We start from the raw sequence: 18947 nt of genomic DNA, 5'->3' as shown, positions 1-18947 counted from the left end.
TAATATTATAAGCAACGAGCTGATACACGGTGAATATGTCTAAACTTGTATACACAGTTAAGTGTAAGCTACGACTGATAATCACCGGATTTGAATGGCGTGGCAATTGTGGATATGTGAATTTTCCGCAGTTTATCAGCAAAATGGCCAAAAAGGGATACAAATCAACACGTAAATGTTATTTAACAATTAACTGTAGGGAGTTACACATACAATTATGACTTAGGTATAATAAACAAAAACGTTCTGCACTTATAGGTGCAGATTAGGTTATTGGTTTACTTTTTCACAAAACAATGATTAACATGATATTATATAATATAATATACCGTTTTCCATAGGTAATATAGGTAGGTACTATACCGGTGGCATACACAGATAGATATTTTCGATGGGGGGGGGGGGGGTTATTAAAAACTTATATGTATGTGTAGGTATATCAAAATATATTTTTAATTGTATATTAGTGTTTATATTTTTATTATTCGAATGATAAAAAAAAATACCAAAGTGGGGTTTGAGCACCCCCCCCCCCCACGCATGTGTACACCACCGTACTAGACCAAATCGCGGAATCGAGAATGATTACAATTTCACAAAATAACATAAATTAGTGGTGACCCGTCTGCACTGTACGGTTTTCAGTTGTCTGTTGTTGTAGTGTATTAGATTCTGAGTGTGGCGACGAATGTATTGATTTTACAATGATACGAGTTTTTTTGTTTATTACATGTATGTGTGGCATCTGTACACGATTTATAGTAGAACAAATGCTTTGATATTCAACTTCAATATCTTTTCTGGTAGGAATGTGAATCATATGGTTAGGCTAGAGGCTTAGTGCTTTTGGGAGGTCAAAATTTAAAAAAAGGTGGGCAAGTGTTTGTCGCTCTGCTGTACAGTAGGTTACAAGTAGGTTACAATGTAATGGATGGTGTTAAATTTGTTTTTCCCTGCGATTTTGAAAACGAATGAAAATTTCAAATGTTGACCTTCCGAATGCACCAACTATATTCACTTTCCCATCGAACAAGATACTGTTGAAAAAAATTGAAACAGTGTTACTGCCCACAACTACGCCGATCAGGTGATGACCGACACGAAAATTAAAAAATTTTAAAAAACACACATCATTGTAAAATCAATTGCTTCGCTCAGAATCTAAAATAAGTATATTAATCTTACACATTTATTAATATTTTGAATTCAAACCTTCACACAGTTGTCTGTTAAATAAATAATAAATTTTAACTAGAGTTTAATTAAATTTAATACTTTAAAATTGTTATATACTGTAAACAGCACAATCAAAGTTATGTCAAAAAAAATCTGGTGGCCCTTAGAAAAAGAAGTCCATGTCATACCTTATCAAACCCTGGTTTTCCGGACACATTTTCTATAAATATCTGTTTGCGGACATATTGAACTTTTAATTTTTTCTTCTATATTATTTTGGACCACCAATAATTTCCAAAATTGGACCATATAAATACTGTGTAATATTATGTATATTTTGTACATATTTCAAAGGTGGTAATTTATTTTAATCATTTTTAATTGAATTGAGAATAACATAATTTGTCTGTGAGTAAAATATATGATTAAAATAATACTAGGAATGGTGGTGCTATAAAACATATAAATTATAGGTGGTCCAAATTAAGCAACCAGTTGCCAGTTACCAGGTTGTATTTTTTTTAAGAACAAAAAATGTAACCCTTAAAACTTGTGAAAAAAAAACTATGCCAAACTGTTTTTTCACATGTTTAGCTACCATATAAGTACAGTTAAATATTTATAATTTCATATAGGTAAGGTACTATAGCTGTAATTCTCCTAAATGTCTAAAATGGTCCAAAATAGGCTATACTCTTCCCTAATTGTCAATACAATTTTATTTGTTGGGTCAAAAATACAAGGCTCCTGATATATAGTTACTATAGCAGTTGAAAAATATTAAGAATACATAGGCACAATTTTTTTTAATAAGCATTTAATGTTCAATTTTTGACAAAATGTATCTAATTTAAAATTTAAAAATGATTTTGTAGTTAAAAATTAATAAAATGTTTTTACAGTTATTTTATGTTCAAATTTGAACGAAATTACATATTAAATAACCAAGAATAACAATATCCTAGACTGACAAACTTTCTCCCCTCAGAATCGTTTTTCGTTTACAATGATATTAATATATTATATCATTGAATTCAAATTTAATACCATCCATTATACAGTGATCCACTTGTAACCTACTGTACCTACAGCAGAGTGACATCCACTTACCCACCTTTTTTTTTTTATAAATATCCTAACCGAAAGTCAAAAAATTTTACATTTTTTTTTAGTATTCCGGTACCCGGATACTTACCTAAACACCTGCTGCCCGGGGTAAGAGCCCTTAAAATCCTCCGTCAAAAACGGCCCCGGTAAAATGTATATTAAACAATATAATATATCATATTCATATATTTATGTCAATATGTCCATGTTCTGTGTTTGACAAGAATTCGTTGGTGCAAAATTGTTGTTTTTTGGATTAAAAAATGTTTATGACGTTACAGATATACCTAATTTATAACTATAGGTATTAAACAGCTCCATTCTAACACGTTTCCTCAATCAATAATAAATATCTATAATTAATACCTTATAGATAGTTAGCTACTATTTAGTGCGCTCAATATTCGATTGATTATCTTCAATTTTGTGCAAAATCCAAATGAATTACAAAATTTTTCATTTCAAGGAATGTCTAGGTTATCATTTTTCCACCATACTTCATAGACATTTGTAAAGTCAGAAACATAATTGCTATACTATTTACTACAATACTACCAATATGTTAGGTTTTCGCATTAAATATTTAATTTGTTTCATGATAAATCTATATCTATATATCTATCCACCTATTTTTACTACGATGCAATTTAAAATAATTGAAAATAGTTTTAGATTCTGAGTTGAGCGATGAATGCGTATTACAATGATGTGTGTTTTTATTTGTAAAGTACCTATTAATGTGTTCACATGCTACATCATAGTAAAACGTAATTGGAACCTACGAGTCAAGTTAAAATTAGTTAATACCACTTAAAAGTTAAAAGTATTATTAACGAAAAAAATTAATTAACTTATAAACTCTTTAGTGCTCGGATTTGTCCTCAAATATTTATACAGTTGTGGTGACTTGTGAGTATAGAAACTATTGTCTTATGTACAAAACAAATTATAATCTTTTAAAACATAAAAATATATTAATTCTGCAGTAGATTGCACTATTGTAATTTGTAGTTATCTGCGTAGAAGTATGTACCTATACTCTATACATTATACCAACTATATACTTTCGATTGCCTATATACATTTAAATAATTGTTATGTAATTGAAAGTAATGATGAAAGCTTAATATATTAAATTACCTAACTTATTTACCTACTCGAACGAACGATATCGCTCGCTGTGTCCACTCGAGTTCTTATGATTATTCTTTATCTTTGAGGGCCAGAGTGAAATCTGGGCTTAGTGCCACAATAAATTAATTAGGTATATACCTGCCGTTTACCTATATGTTACATGTGATATGGGCAGATTATTATAATATTATTGAATAAGTTATGCCGTTTGCGTATAATTTATGGTGTAGACTGTAGATACACGAATATTTATTACTAATATAGGCATATCAAGAGCTTAAAGATAATTTGGTTCTGTTCTTATTTTTATAACATTTTCCAGTTACAACTGCGCATATTTACTTATCGCGTTGCATAAACAGCGAACATTTAATGAATCAATATTCAATAGGTACATGATTTATTGGTCCATTCAATTAATACATTTTTTATACAACTCGGCATCAGTTAGCCATAATATGTTATAAACTATATTATGTCTGCATCTGAGATACGTGCCTGGTTTGTGGATAAATAATAATTTTAAAATTTCCCTTACCACTGTCGGCAAACAAAATAGTTTAACTGCAGTTGTGCACAGTGAACGTGTGGTTAAAATCATACCTATACCCATCACTATTCATTATATTGAACTAAATATAATATAATATATAGCAATAAACGTATATCATGCATATAATATTATAGTAGTTATAATAATAATAACAATATACCTACAGGTATATTACCACTGTTTTTAAAAGTTAAGTATTATAAATTAAATTATATAAAAATGTGTATGCTGATTTGTTAACTAACTCAAGCCACGTTATTTAGTTATTTTCATACAATAATTTATCCATTATGTTTCTTATGCAATATTTCTTGTTATTTTTACATGTATTACAATATGTTTGATCTATACAATTTCAATGAGGTATAGGTAGGTACAATAAAGTAAACATATAAGTAAAATCCTGTGATAAATGATAATATGTAAGGTCTTAGCTATCATTAATGCCACACTCTACTCGGACGCATCAAAAATAAATCGAGCATGCAATAATAATTATTCGGTTGTTATGATTTATCTGCCGCACGCAATTCGGATGCGTCCATAATAATTGACTATTGTACCTCTCTATATTATTATTATAATTATGACTCCGTTCTCGGGGGCGTATTATAATAATATATTATATAGGAGGGGGTTTATTTATTATACTTAATCTAAGTTAATATAGAAATATATATAATTGCTTCCTACCTACTTTTAAAAATTATAAAAAAACCACCCACGTAACTATAAAAAACATTTTGATCATTATTGTAAAATACGTCATCGTGGGTTCGTCTTTAGTAGACATCTTTTTTTTTTATTTATTTTTTTCAAACGAACAGTACTGACTAAAATAGGTGGGTAATAAATATTAATACCTACTTAGGTATAGCATGCAGCTAGAATAATGTTAATAACAATAATAAGTTAAATGTTACCTATGTAATTTAAAATTATGTGCTAAAAAGCAGTATTTTGTTTTTTTTTTAATTTTGATAATTTAACCTAACCTATTTCAATAATTTTTCCATACATTTCTATGAATCGAATAAATATTTTTTTTATGAATATCTCATAAACTTGAACTGTTACAAATTTCCTGCTCACTAATCCCGCTAGTCATTGTATAGTTATTCAATACACTATTTTCGTTTGTACCATACCTACATATAACCTACTAACTTATAGTACCTATATTAAGCACAAGACACCTATACATTTCCCAGAATACCAGCAAATTTTGGATAAATAATGAATAAATCACAAATCGTTGTAAAATAACGTCGTGTTCTATCTTAAAATAAAAAATGTTATACACAATTTTAATACTTTTATAATATATATATATATAATAATTATTATTAGGCTATAAATTGTAGACAAATCAATTCTTTTTAGCTCATTGTAAAACATAGCTCTCTTAACACAAAGTTTTAATTAGGCATTAGGTATAGTATAGGACATAAGTATACTAACAAATTTAATTTTCAAACTTTTGTTTTGCATTTTTTGTTTATACGTATTTTTTTTACTTTTTATCTATTTTTTCTCACTATTTTCAATATTTTTAATAATTTTTATCAATTTAAACTTTGGATACAGAATTTTTTTGAATTTTCGTCTTATAAATATTTTGCACATTCTGTATAATATACGTCATAATTAATATTATTAATATAATTTTTTCAAAATATTTCACATTTGATAGATTTTTATAGTTTTTAAATATTTTGATTTTTTTGTATATTTATAGTGCATTCTTTTAAGATTTCAATTAAGGTATTAAGGTGTTTTAGTGCAGATATAATAGTGCCAACATTTCTATTTTCTATGTTAATTATTTCCATCAATCACCATAATATTATATTATGCCTATATGACTATACAGGGTGATTTATTAAGTGTAAAACACTCATTATCTCAAAAAGTATTAATATTTTTGAAAATATTTTTTTACATAGTTTCAAGTTGTTAAAAAAACTGTTTTTATTAAAAAATTATATTTTCAAATATTTTTTATCTATATAATTTTTTAAGTTTTTTACTTTTTTGAATGACAGCATAGAGTTTTAATTTCATTTTCCAAAGCAGAATATTTTTCTAAGTATAACGAGTAGTTTATGAGTTATAAATATTTAAGGTTTTGACAAGCGGAGTAGTGGACACACATTTGCGGGGTAACCCCATACCACTCCACTCCGCCCATCTAAACTTTAAATGCTTATACCTCATAGACTACTCGCCCTAAATTAGATTTTTATGAATAAAAATACTTAGAAAAATTTTCTGCTTTGGAATATGAGTTTAAAACTCTATGCTGTCATTCAAAAAAGTAAAAAACTTAAAAAATTATATGGATAAAAAAAATTTTAAAATATAATTTTTTAATAAAAACAGTTTTTTTAACAACTTGAAACTATGTAAAAAAATATTTTCAAAAACATTAATACTTTTTGAGATAATGAGTGTTTTACGCTTTATGAATCACCCTGTATAGTCTATAAAGTATAAATTATAATAATACATTTTTTTCTTACTGCTCGTACACATCTTATACACTTACTTATACATATTATATTAAAATAAAACATTTAAGCATGGTGTTAATATTATTTTTACCTGCGGATGGAACTTGTTTCGACTGAATTCTTCGAACAACGAACAAAAAAATTATAACTGAAACAATATTACAATTATTATTTTGTTAGACTGGACCCACGGCACAGTCTTCTGGAGTGCGACTGTGTATTAATGAATCTCGGACGAACAAACAACGGTCATTTATTCGTTTTATTTTTTGTGATAGGAAATGAAATGAATTTTTTTTATTTCACATATCGGTAGCCCTCCACTATTCGTTTTGAATGGCTTCCGCACAATCCGGAAGTAAACATGAATGAATTCGTGTAGGTACAATGCATCGTTAATAGACTGCAGCGCAACACGCAAAATGTATTAATCGGCCGTTGACATCTAACACAATTGGTCCAAAATGTACTGCTCGTATTCAAATTAAAAATCTATCGTGTGTTCATTATTATCGGTCCGGACGTGCATTTTTATTTTAACCGAGTATATAATGTAGGTATATTGTGTCGTATATATTATATTTATCTATATATGATATTATTATATTATATACAAGACTGAATTGGGTACTTTTCTAGTTGTCTCTGGAACCACTTATCGTCCGATCATCACGCGATTTTTTTTTTACATTTACAAAGTACACCACTCTTGTAATTATTATAATATTATAAAAAAAAAATGGAAATTCATAATATGTAAATGTTTATGTTCCAGCATAACTCTAGAACGTTTGGAGCGATTTTAACCATATCTGTTACACATACGACTTAAGTTTTGGAAAAAATACTGTAGAGGTAAAATACCTTTATGGGTGGGCGAGGAATTGACAGCTGAGAAGGGTGACTGGAGTAAACTATCCGGGACTCCGGTGCTCGATTTAGATAGAAATATCATCAATGAATGGGTCTTTATTCCCTGATCAACATTAGTATACATATCATATAAGACTGACTCAACTCCTGCTCCCGGATAAACGAGTGGTAGTTAATAACCAAAATAATATTTGAACACCAAATAATTCATATTCAATGGTTGAATTTTGTAAACGTTGAGTATTCATAATGTTATGTTAACCTGCCTAGTACCTACATATAATATATTATTATAATTTATAATATACGAATAAATGTGTAGTAATAAATAACATTAAATTAAAGGTGTATATCCTATCTACCGATTCTAGTATTGTGCATCCCGTGTGTATAGTTCAAGTAATGCATATATAATATAATATATATATATATTATATAGGGTATATTATTTATTGGCGCTATTATATAATTGTTAATCTCATTAATTAATATTGCGCAACGCAACATAACGTATTTAATTAGTTGCATACTTAAATATATAATAATCAATATCATAGACCTATGAGGTCTGCGTTAATAATGTACAGACAGATATTATGATGACGCATTATCGATAAGCAAATGCATTAGAAAAAAAAAAAACTTTTATTACTTTTTTGGGAAAAGGCCCGTCCGTCTCGTATATTTTAGGAAACGGTTTGTGTTATCATAAAAATAATGTTTGTAAGATTAAAAAAAAAAGTGTACGATAATATACACGCGCAGTGTTTAACATTGAATAATAATATGAGATTAGCAAGAAGCCGCGGAGATATCAGAGTTCGACTTCAGTAAACGGCCAATTAGCTATTTAAAAGGAACATATTTTATCATTATTATTTATTTTATTCACGGCCGTTACATTAAATAGGCATGAAAATTAATAACATCTTTAGTGAGATAGGTACTTAATCAATACATATACACGTGTATTTCGATCAGACCATCGTTATTGGTATACTGATGTCTGATGTGACCTCAGCGACAGTCTGCAGCAATAAATATTAACAAAATATGTTTCAAATTATAATATAATATACAATTGTAAAGTAGGTATGCCGCGGCAAGACCTTTACTAAAAAAAAATTCCAATGAGGTGATCAAAGTTTTTTGAAAATATTTTAATGAAAATATAAAATCATTTTTGATACAAGTAGTAGGTATTAAATGTGGCTAAAATTGTAAATTTTTTTATACATGTTGGGGAGGGGTCTGGAAAGTTATAACTTGTATAGGTACAGCCTTGCATGGTATGTGATATAATATAGCTGCAATAGTCAATAAGTATTTTACCCCTATTATATATTATAATAGTCACAGCCGAAGACTTCAAAATAACAAAATATTTTTTAAAAAATGTATGCTATACAGTGCCGCAACTACCGCAGGTGCAGGCGGTGGCGCGGTGCAAGACACCACCTGATGAGCCTCACAATGTACGTATGATAACTGACGCAACAGTTTATTCTTGTTTATATACTGGGCTAATAAGCTCGCTACACAATATATTATACCTATTACCTGTATTACATATGCCGTGTGTCGACCGGAATAACGAACATGAAAGGGAAAATATATCCAACCACAACAATCAAATGATATATATAATATTAATTCTTATAATATGTCCCTACTCTCTACAAGTTGTCAATAATTTTTCATTAATTTTTAATAATTATTAATTTAGAATATTAGTGACAATTTGTTGAGACATGTTATAATAATTTATAAACAATATTATGTTCTCTTTTTGAAAAATAAAAATAACCTACAACAGCTGCCATAAAAAGGATAATTATTAAAAAACCCATAAATATTTCAGATTTTTTTTCCATGTTAAATAAAAACCGTCTTTCTAATGGTGATGCCATCGTCTTCTATCTAAAAAATAGGAAACAATTATTTTATTTTAAGTCATTCACGCGTAATAACTGCTAATTTAATTCTTTTACTATATGGGTACTTATGATTACTTCACATTCAGCTCCAGCCACTCCAGCATTTACAGTAATTTTATTAATAATATTATATAATTAAATAACTATTTATATTACACAAAATAAATACGATACTAATGTATTAATTCAAATATAATATTAATTTGTATCCATGCAACTTATTATATTATCAGTATAATAAGCCAGTATTTTGTATACAAAAATAAAATTTATTTAAATTGCATTATTTAATATGGGAATAGCTATACCTGCTATATTTACGTATATTTAAGTTCTAATTTAGGTAATAAAAATGTATACTCATTAAATAGGAACATAATGTTTTGCATAACATTATTATAAAAACGTTTTTATCGCCTTTCACTATGAACATGGCCTTCATATAGACATGTATCTAAATTAAGTTAATTTTCGTCCGAAGAATAATACAAATTTTTGAATGGGTTTTTACTTTGATGTATCATTTTAAATTTCCCCCGTAATTTTTTCGAGCGTAAATAAAAAATATCTAATAAACAATATGTTATGTGTCTGGAATTTTTATTTTTGCAAATAAGCAAATTTTAACTTTACACTAAGTTAAGTAACTTTTTTTTCAAAGTTAACTTTTATCTTAACGAGTTAACGAAAAAAAATACGAGTAACTTTTAACTTAACTTAACTTAATTATTTTAAAATAATTTAACTTAACGAATTAATAAAAATCGTTAACTTGTCCAGCCTTGTATACAAGGCGCTCAGCATTTGCATTTTTAATATTTTTGCTGCCAATAAATGTTTGCTTTTTAAGGTGCCTCTTCTACCGAATAATGGCAATATACAGTTGATAAACTGACAATAATTATTATATTTTTATTAATTTAAATTTTCAATACTGATAATATTTTAATCTACAACATATTATTAACATCGTTGCGTGAGGAAATATTCTAGACTGGACAAAATGTAAGTAGCTATTAAGCTCTATTCCAGTATTATATGTATAAGTATATATTATTGTTTATTATAATATTGTATTGTATTAAAAATATAAATTGTAACTATTCAGCAGCGGGTTTGTTCTCGTACGCACATGATGCACGCGTATCATTAAAGCGATAAACATAAACTTCATATTTTTAAATTACTGAACGATTCCGTATAATTAGTTATTTCTTAATCGTATATTATCTAATTGCTATACAGTAATCTAACTTAATTCCGGAAAAAATGTATCATAAAAGCACTATAATATGCCTACAGAACGAAACACTTCTTTATACTACATAATTATTTTATTTGTATAATAGGAAAAAAACTAACATTTTTCATGGTAGAGAACATTCTTTGAAAGTGATTTGTACAATATATTCGATATATATTAGTACTTATTATATTGAATCAAAATTGTAATCAGTTAAAACTGTATACCTCTTCGACTATAATAATTAGGTACATTTCCATATAGTAAAGAATGCGAGATAGTATAAAGCGTTACTGGAAGTACACATGTTACTAAGATCTGTGACAGTTCTTCAAAACTATTGAAAATATGCTTATTTAAGTGTATATAAATTATCAAAAATATATATTTTTTGTGCAAAAAAAAAAATCTTCTCGAAAACTTGTGCCATAAAATTACTCAGGCAGTAGAATACAATTAATTACATGATACCTGATACCTATTACGTAGGTATATTATAATGTCAGGTAAGATAAACTGATAAATAGTTAAATATATATAGACCAAGCCTGGGCAAGTAAATTATCATTTTAATTGAGTTAAGTTAAGTTGATGGAAAACATTTAAAAAAAGTTTAAAATTAATAGGTAGCTATCCTAATTTAACTCAGAAGTCAAGTTAAAAGTTATATGAAAACTTACAATTAACTTAGGTTAAGTTATTATTATTTTTATATTTATAATTAGCCAGTAGGTAATACGGTTTAAAATAATAAAAAGTCAATGTTTATGCAGTGTATGCATCATTAATAATAATTTTATTATATTTATAAAAAATGTATCTTTAATTTCATTAAAAATCAGTTAAGTTAAAAATTAAGTTATCTAATGAAAATTAAATTAAAAAAAGTTAAGTTAAAAAGTTTAAATTAACTTACTAATCATATTTATTATTCGTGTATAAATATAACAAACCACCCACATCTATAATTGCTTAAAACAATGTTAAATAATTTTCATCTGATATTAATTGATTATTTTTAGCCGCAAGAGTCATGTCGTGATTAACCACCAAACTAGTAGAATTGCTGGAAAAAGACGTACTACTAGGGATGTTCTCGAATTGGCTAATTGTCGGTTTCAGCATGGTCATTTTGGCAATACTCTCCCTGTTGTTTCGAGTCATTGCTGCTGCTGTAGTTTCTATATTATTAACGTAAGGTTGATCCGTAAATAACTGCATAAATGTCTCTTTTTTAGAGCAATCCGGAAGGATTTGCCCCAAGAACTGCAACCAAGCGACATTTTCGTGCACAGCTTTACGGTAGTCCTCTAGTGAAATCCTATTATCACGATCCTTGTCCACCTCGGTCATGACGAAATCTACGAAACTCTGATCGTACTCTTCCATATTGACTAATTTACACATTTTCATGCTGTTCCTTTTGGCCATCAGTAACACGTCCTCTTTTTTAATATATTTCGGTGACCTGATCATCTCCGTGTAGACTTCAAAGCAAAAGTTAATCAAGTCGGGTAGGGTTCCTTTTAACAACATCGACAATACCTTGACGAACTCGGGCCCAGTCAAGTATTCCTTATTCGTTTCGGAACAAAGTAGATATATTTTATCTATGGCATCTTCGTTCCTCACTCCTAAAAAAACGTCCATGAACTGTATGAAATTTAACTTATTCATAGGTATAGTGTTGTCTTTTGTCAGCACGTAATGCATCTGTAGCAATCGGAGCACTTCTATTTTATTGAAATGTGTCGTACGGGAGAGCTCCGTACCGACGTCTGAATATCTATGTTGCAGACGTATGTCCAGAGTAGCCGGTAAACACTTATTTATCGGACTATACGGCATTTTGATTTAATTTGAAACTATGTAATATTTGTCAACCTCTCAGTAATTCAAATAGTATTTCAAAATTAAAATATGAATGCATCTATTATTTTGTACTGACAACCAGTAACATACGCGATTTTATATTAATATTTATTTCCATGAGAACCAACGCTTATTGATGCTATTAAAATAAATTTGTTTGATAATTTTAGATCAATTATATTATGGAGTATCGAATTTAAAAGCGGTTCATGGGCCGTGAACAATTTAATATTAAATATTATATATACTTAAAATAATATTATTATAATCTAATAATATTTCTGGTTATATAATAATATTCAATCATTATTAACTACACTGCTACAGTGTACAATTAACGCTATCTAACTTTGAATGTATAGTTTTATCTCATGTAGTTCATTTATTATTAATTGGTTCCTTTTATTTGTCATTTTTATCGTATTTTATCGAGCACGGTGTGAAGCAAGTGACCAAGATTCGTTGATTGATCTTTCATGTAATCAGACTCTAAAATTGTTTTTTAAAAGCACACCATTAGTGCTATTCTGGTTAAATGTTCGGCAAGACTATCCAAAAATCGCTTAAATTGCACTGATAGACTTAATGGGCTTTTCGACAACTTACCTATCTGTGTGAAGTGTCAACGTGCTTTTTCCACTTTAATTTTTTTTAAATAAACGTAGAAATTAACTGAATGATGAGAGTGATTTAAGGCTAAAACTATTCAGTTTTAATCCAGATATAGACTCTCTATCGTGGAAAACAAGCAATATCAAAAATCACATTAAATTGTGATTAAGTTAAATAAAGTTTTTTTCAAGTTATAAAAAAAATTGTGTCTATGTATTTTTCAACTGCTATTAGAACGATAAACCAGGAGCCTTATATTAAATTGTCACGCTTTTTTACCCAACAAATAAAATTTTATAGAAAAAAAACTAAAAAAATTGAAAACTGACGATGTCAGTAAATAACTTAACACGTTGAGCTCCGCTAGAAATGTCGAAGCATAGCCCGGGTCGCCGCACCAAAAATACGATTTTATGGAAAAAATAAATAAAAATTAATAAAAATAAAAACCAATTATATCGTTAGCTTCTTGAGACAGTACCTGATCGCCTACAATATATTTCAAACGTTATCTCATCGCCATCAAAATTATAATTCATAAAAGCGAATTTATATTTGTCGACGGGTAGTCGACACCAGCGACCCGCGCAATGTTACTGATGTCGACTACCCCGTTGAACGTGTTAAAAAGTGTCAAAAATTTTTCAAAATTTGATGGTGTATAGAAAATGAAAATATGAATTGGGAGTAAGTAACGGCCACAGCTACTAGCTCCCGGATGGGTGACCACCTGGGTTCATAGTAGTTAAAAACCTTTCCACACATACACGTGTTTGCTACATACTGTAACAATCGTAAAACAATCATAAAAACAACCTACCGTACCAACCTTACCCTTAGTCCCTACCACAGCTCATAACCCCTACAACAGCTAATGGCCTTAGTCGCCGAGCTTATAAAGTTAAATCAAAAAAAAAAAAAATAAAAACAAAACCGCTACATGAGAAATTGAGTGAATACCTAATCTTGTAAAAATATGAACTTCAAACGCTCGTAAAAATTTAATTTGATTTGCTTGTAGACATTTTTTTTTGATAAAGGTAGACAAACTTATGAGGAATCTTGTGTTACATTTTAAAATCTTGGATTTAAAAAGAACAATTTTTATGAATTATCAACTCAAAATAATTTGCTAATTTTCATGATTTTTCCGTATTTTGTCAATATTTGAACTTTAAATGTTTATAAATAAAAACTGTGACTAAGGATTTTTAATATTTTTCAAATGTCATTGTACAATTACGTAATAGTATAGTAGGAGCCTTGCATTAATTTATTTTTCAAGCTTTTTTACCCAACAAATAAAGTTTTATTGATATTCATAGAAAAAAAACTAATAAAATTGGAAACAGAAAATGTTCCTAAACAGTTCAAAAGAAATCAAAATATTTTGAAAATTTTATCGTGTATAGCAAATGCAAATATAAACAATCAGTGAACATTTCATGTATAGGTAGGTATACGTTCATTTGTTTTGAAGTTACACCAAAATGTCGCTTTTGAAAACTACTGGGAAATTTTTACTTTAGACCTCCCAAAGTACCAACTAGATTCACTTTATCAAAAAAGTTACTATTGAAGAAAATCCAAGCACTTTTACTGTCCTAAAAGGTGATGACAGACACAAAAAAAATTAAATTAAAAAAAGAATTAAAAGTTTAAAAAAAAAACACACATCATCGCTCCGTTCAGAATCTAAAATGTAATAAGATTAAACTTCAAGTTTAAGTTAGGACAGTCTGAACAACTTCAATTCTATATCTGTTGAAGCATATTTATGGATGGGGGCGGATTTATACATTTAACCGATATTATTCAATTAATTAATTTTAAAAAATAACTTATTTTATTATCTTAACAATTAGTCGTGTTTCTTTTTAATCAATTAACATAATGGCTATGTCCTTACCTATACAAGTTGAACATTTCATAAATTTTTAACTACAAAATCATTTTTATTTTTAAATTTGATAAATGTTGACAAAAATCCAACTTTAAATGAATTTAAAAAAATAATATTTTTCAACTACTATTTAAGCAATTTATCAGGAGCTTTGTATTACATTTTGACGCTTTTTAACTCAACAAATAAAATAAAAATGATATTTATAGAAAAAATACTAAAAAATTTGAAATTTGAAATTGTCCTTAGACAGCTCAAAACAAGTCATCAAGAAAATTGTATCAAGTATTCAAGTATGGGAGTTGATAAAATAAACATATGATGTACATTTCAAGTGTCTATGATTATTCGTTTTTGGAATATTTTTGTGAATTTAAATATTTTTGTAATTACGTTCAACTTTTTATTTAATTTCACCTATAACTAAATACTTATTACTCAGTTATGGCCTGAAGAGTGGCGGGCAAGACTCGCAACTTGCAAGAGTCCAGTGAGGTCATTTCAGTTTTTGAGAGGGGGACAAAATTTTTGACCGGCCCATAAAAAAACTGAAAAAAAAACCGCTCGCTAACAATTACATTAAATTACATTACAATTGCATTTTTATCTCAATACAAATAGCATTCTTACATAATTTTATACGGTTATCTGAGGTTACATTATAGGCATAAATAACCCAACTTTTTGAGAGATAACAAATAACAATGACTAAATAATTAATACTATGGCTATAGATAGTCACAGATATCTATGCTAATGTATAATGCATAATATATTAATGAACATTAGATGATGTCCTCTAAATTCTAATGTTCATGAATGTACAACTATATGGATATTTGTGTAGATAGTATAGTACCATCTTACTATCTACTATATAGATAGTACAAAGACTGGGCATTAACGAGTTAAAAGTTAAAATTAAGTTAAAACGTTAAATTAATTAACTCGTTACTTTTTTTTCAAATTAACTTTTAACTTAATAAGTTACTTTTTTCAAAATTAATGAGTTAATTTCAAGTTAATTTTATTTCAATAAATCTAAATTAAGTTAATTTTCGTCCGAAAAATAATGCAAATTTTTAAATGGGTTTTTGCTTTGATATATCATTTTAAATTTCCCTAGTAATTTTCTTGAGCGCAAAGAAAAACTATCTAATAATTAATAAACCATATTATGTGTCTGGAATTTTTTATTTTTGCAAATTAGCAAATTTTAACTTTGCACCCTAGAGATGGTAAACGGACAGAGGAAGATGGCATACGACGCACATCGACATGACAACACTCACTAGGGAAGAAGACATTTTGAAGTATCAAAAATAAAAGCAATGTTTATAGCACTTTATTTGGTTGTATCTCATGTTACATAGACGACAATTCTCTAAGTTTCATTGGTTTCCAAAAGAAAACGACAATAATGTTAAGGGGGTCGGAGCCGGTGCGTCTTTTGGTACAAAAACATGTCTTATAGAAAAAACTCTCACGCCCTGTAGAATAGTCGGATTTCGTTAATTTTTTTTTTAATTTAAAAGTAGAGAAGATTTTTTAGGCCGGATCAAAGCTCGATTTTAAAAAATATAATTATAGATGCTGGAATATGCATTTGAATAATGCACAATATTTGTTCTTTTTCTAACGTATTTTTCTACTACTATCTAAAGTAAAATTAAAATTCAAGCTATGATCCGACCTTCAAAAACTTCTCATCTTTTAGATAAAAATAAATTACCAAAATCCGACACATCAACGAGGCGTGAGGGTTTTTCCTGTAAAAGCATTTTTGTTCATCAAAATAGTGCTTGGATAATAGTCATCGAAGTAAATCACTGACTTGTGCATGCGTATGCGTAAATTTCTTTATCTGCGCGTGTAATTATAGCTCACTCACACTAATATCGATTTACATACTCACACACATGCACGTTCCGCGCAAAGCCGATACAACATGTGAATTGAATTGCCTAAATTGTTCTCCTTAATACATGACCGGCCCTGACACCCTTAATTTTGGGAAAATTAAAGTGGTGCAAAAGAAGCGACTGATAAGCGTAAAACTTGAGCTATAAATCTTCGTATGGATAAAAAAACATTAAAACAATTGAATAGTTAATTCTAATCATTTTAAAAGCTGATGACAAATTTCCAGTAACACCAGGTAATATATAATACAGATTTGTATTTTTTTCAAATATTAACGCTCTGCACTAATGAGTTATCAAGTCAAAAATGTCATTAAAACACACCTAAAAATAACCAATAAGAAACCTTACGTGTAGTTGAAAAATAAGAATTTATTATGACCTAATTAAAAATATATTTAGAACTTAATTATTATTTGACGCTCTAGTAAAATTACATAACCTACCAAAATTAAATAGAAATTAAATCCCTCATGGGATATAGGATGTAGCACACTTCCATGAGAACCATTGACAGCCAAAATCTAAAAGTATGAACTGTTAAGTGTTAATCATCAAATATAGTAAATAGTAGGTGTATACTGTATATTATACAAAATTGTCTTATATGCATTCATACAGCGTCAAAATAACCTGTATAAGCCGGCTTAGTAATTATTATTATGAGTCAATTACACCCATATCGAGGTACTAATATTTAGATTTTCACATTCCTATTGAACAATTAATTTTTTGTTTTGTCCCTGGGTGGCAGGTGTTAGTAATTGAGTGGCTTCTTTCTTTACAATTTTTATATTTTTCCCAATACTATTTATTATGTCAAGTATGGTATTATAGAGTAAATATTTTTTTCTTAAAACTTAATATTACCAATTATAGGTACCTAGTTATTGTGTAATGAATATTGCCTTTGATGTATATTGTATAATGTGCAGTGTTGGGGAAGTTACTTATTTAATTACATTACTAATTTCTTATCAAATTTGTAAGGAAATTATTTTTAAGTCAATTTTTTTCTTTTGTTAAGTTACATTACTTTTGTTTAAAAAAGAACTCAATTACGATAGAAGTTACTTTTTTTTCAAAAATATCACTTGAGCTTAATAATCATGTTGTTAATACAACAATACATCAACTAAATAATGACAATCAACAATATGAAAATATTAACAGCTACTCATTTTGCTAAACTATTTTTATTATTTTATTTTTTATTGAATCTAAGCCCGGAAACTATGGCCATTAGCTGTTGTAGGGGATTATGAACTGTGGTTGGTAAGGTGTTGTTATGGTAGGTAAGCAAACACGTGTATGTGTGGCAAGATTTGTACAACTACCAACCCTGGTGGTCAAATTTGGTGGTAGTTTTGTTATAGTAACTTGTAACTTAAATTAAGTTACTTCCAAACACATATCATGTGTGTATTGAAATCTATCCCACTTGCACAACCATAGATCATAGCTCAATGTTATCTAACTTTCCAAATACTTCTATAGAAAAACTGACATACTAATATGTAATAAATATAATACAAATTCAGTTTCAGTTAAAATATATTATTAATGACATAAAAAGCAATTTTTTACTAATAAACATTAATTGGTAAATACATTTTACATCACATATGAAAATGCACTGTAATTTCTTTTCAAAATTAGGTATAAGTTAATAAATATAAGTTAATAAATTAAAACTGAAGACAATATTATTATTAAATACAATTTGCATTTAATAAGCTGTCAAAATTTTAAGAATATAAAAATAATCTCAATGAATAAATATTACTTTACAAAAATAAGTATATATTTATAATAATCTGTTAATAATTGTAAATAACTGTCTGGCTCACTAGTTCAAGACAACATTTAAAAATCCATAATATTGAATTACTGAAATTTATCGTTACAGCAATCAACATTTTTATACCTTGGTTTGTTAAGTCAGTTATCTAGTTGTTCTGAACTAGTGGTATCTCTGATATATGTTTATGACGAGGTCAGACGTTTTTACATGCATATATATCAAACAATCTAATTGCCGTAGTGTTGGCACACAAACTTTTATCACATAGCCATAGTTTAACCATCTGATGAAAACAAAT

At 28.1% G+C, this 18947-nt stretch overlaps 1 protein-coding gene across 1 annotated transcript; it reads right to left on the bottom strand.

Moving 5' to 3' along the window:
* Nucleotides 1–11508: 11508 nt before the first annotated feature.
* Nucleotides 11509–12384, bottom strand: LOC132935633 (calaxin-like). The gene has a single exon (XM_061002228.1). The coding sequence runs from the start codon at nt 12382–12384 to the stop codon at nt 11509–11511; it is 876 nt and encodes a 291-aa protein (XP_060858211.1).
* Nucleotides 12385–18947: the final 6563 nt, after the last annotated feature.

The sequence above is a fragment of the Metopolophium dirhodum genome, chromosome 1 (assembly GCF_019925205.1).
Source record: "Metopolophium dirhodum isolate CAU chromosome 1, ASM1992520v1, whole genome shotgun sequence".
Lineage (NCBI taxonomy): Eukaryota > Metazoa > Arthropoda > Insecta > Hemiptera > Aphididae > Metopolophium > Metopolophium dirhodum.
This window is presented reverse-complemented; position numbering and strand designations above follow the sequence as displayed.

Coding starts and splice junctions, on each gene's coding strand:
- LOC132935633 (XM_061002228.1), bottom strand. CDS start 12,384: ATGCCGTATAGTCCGATAAATAAGTGTTTACCGGCTACTCTGGACATA.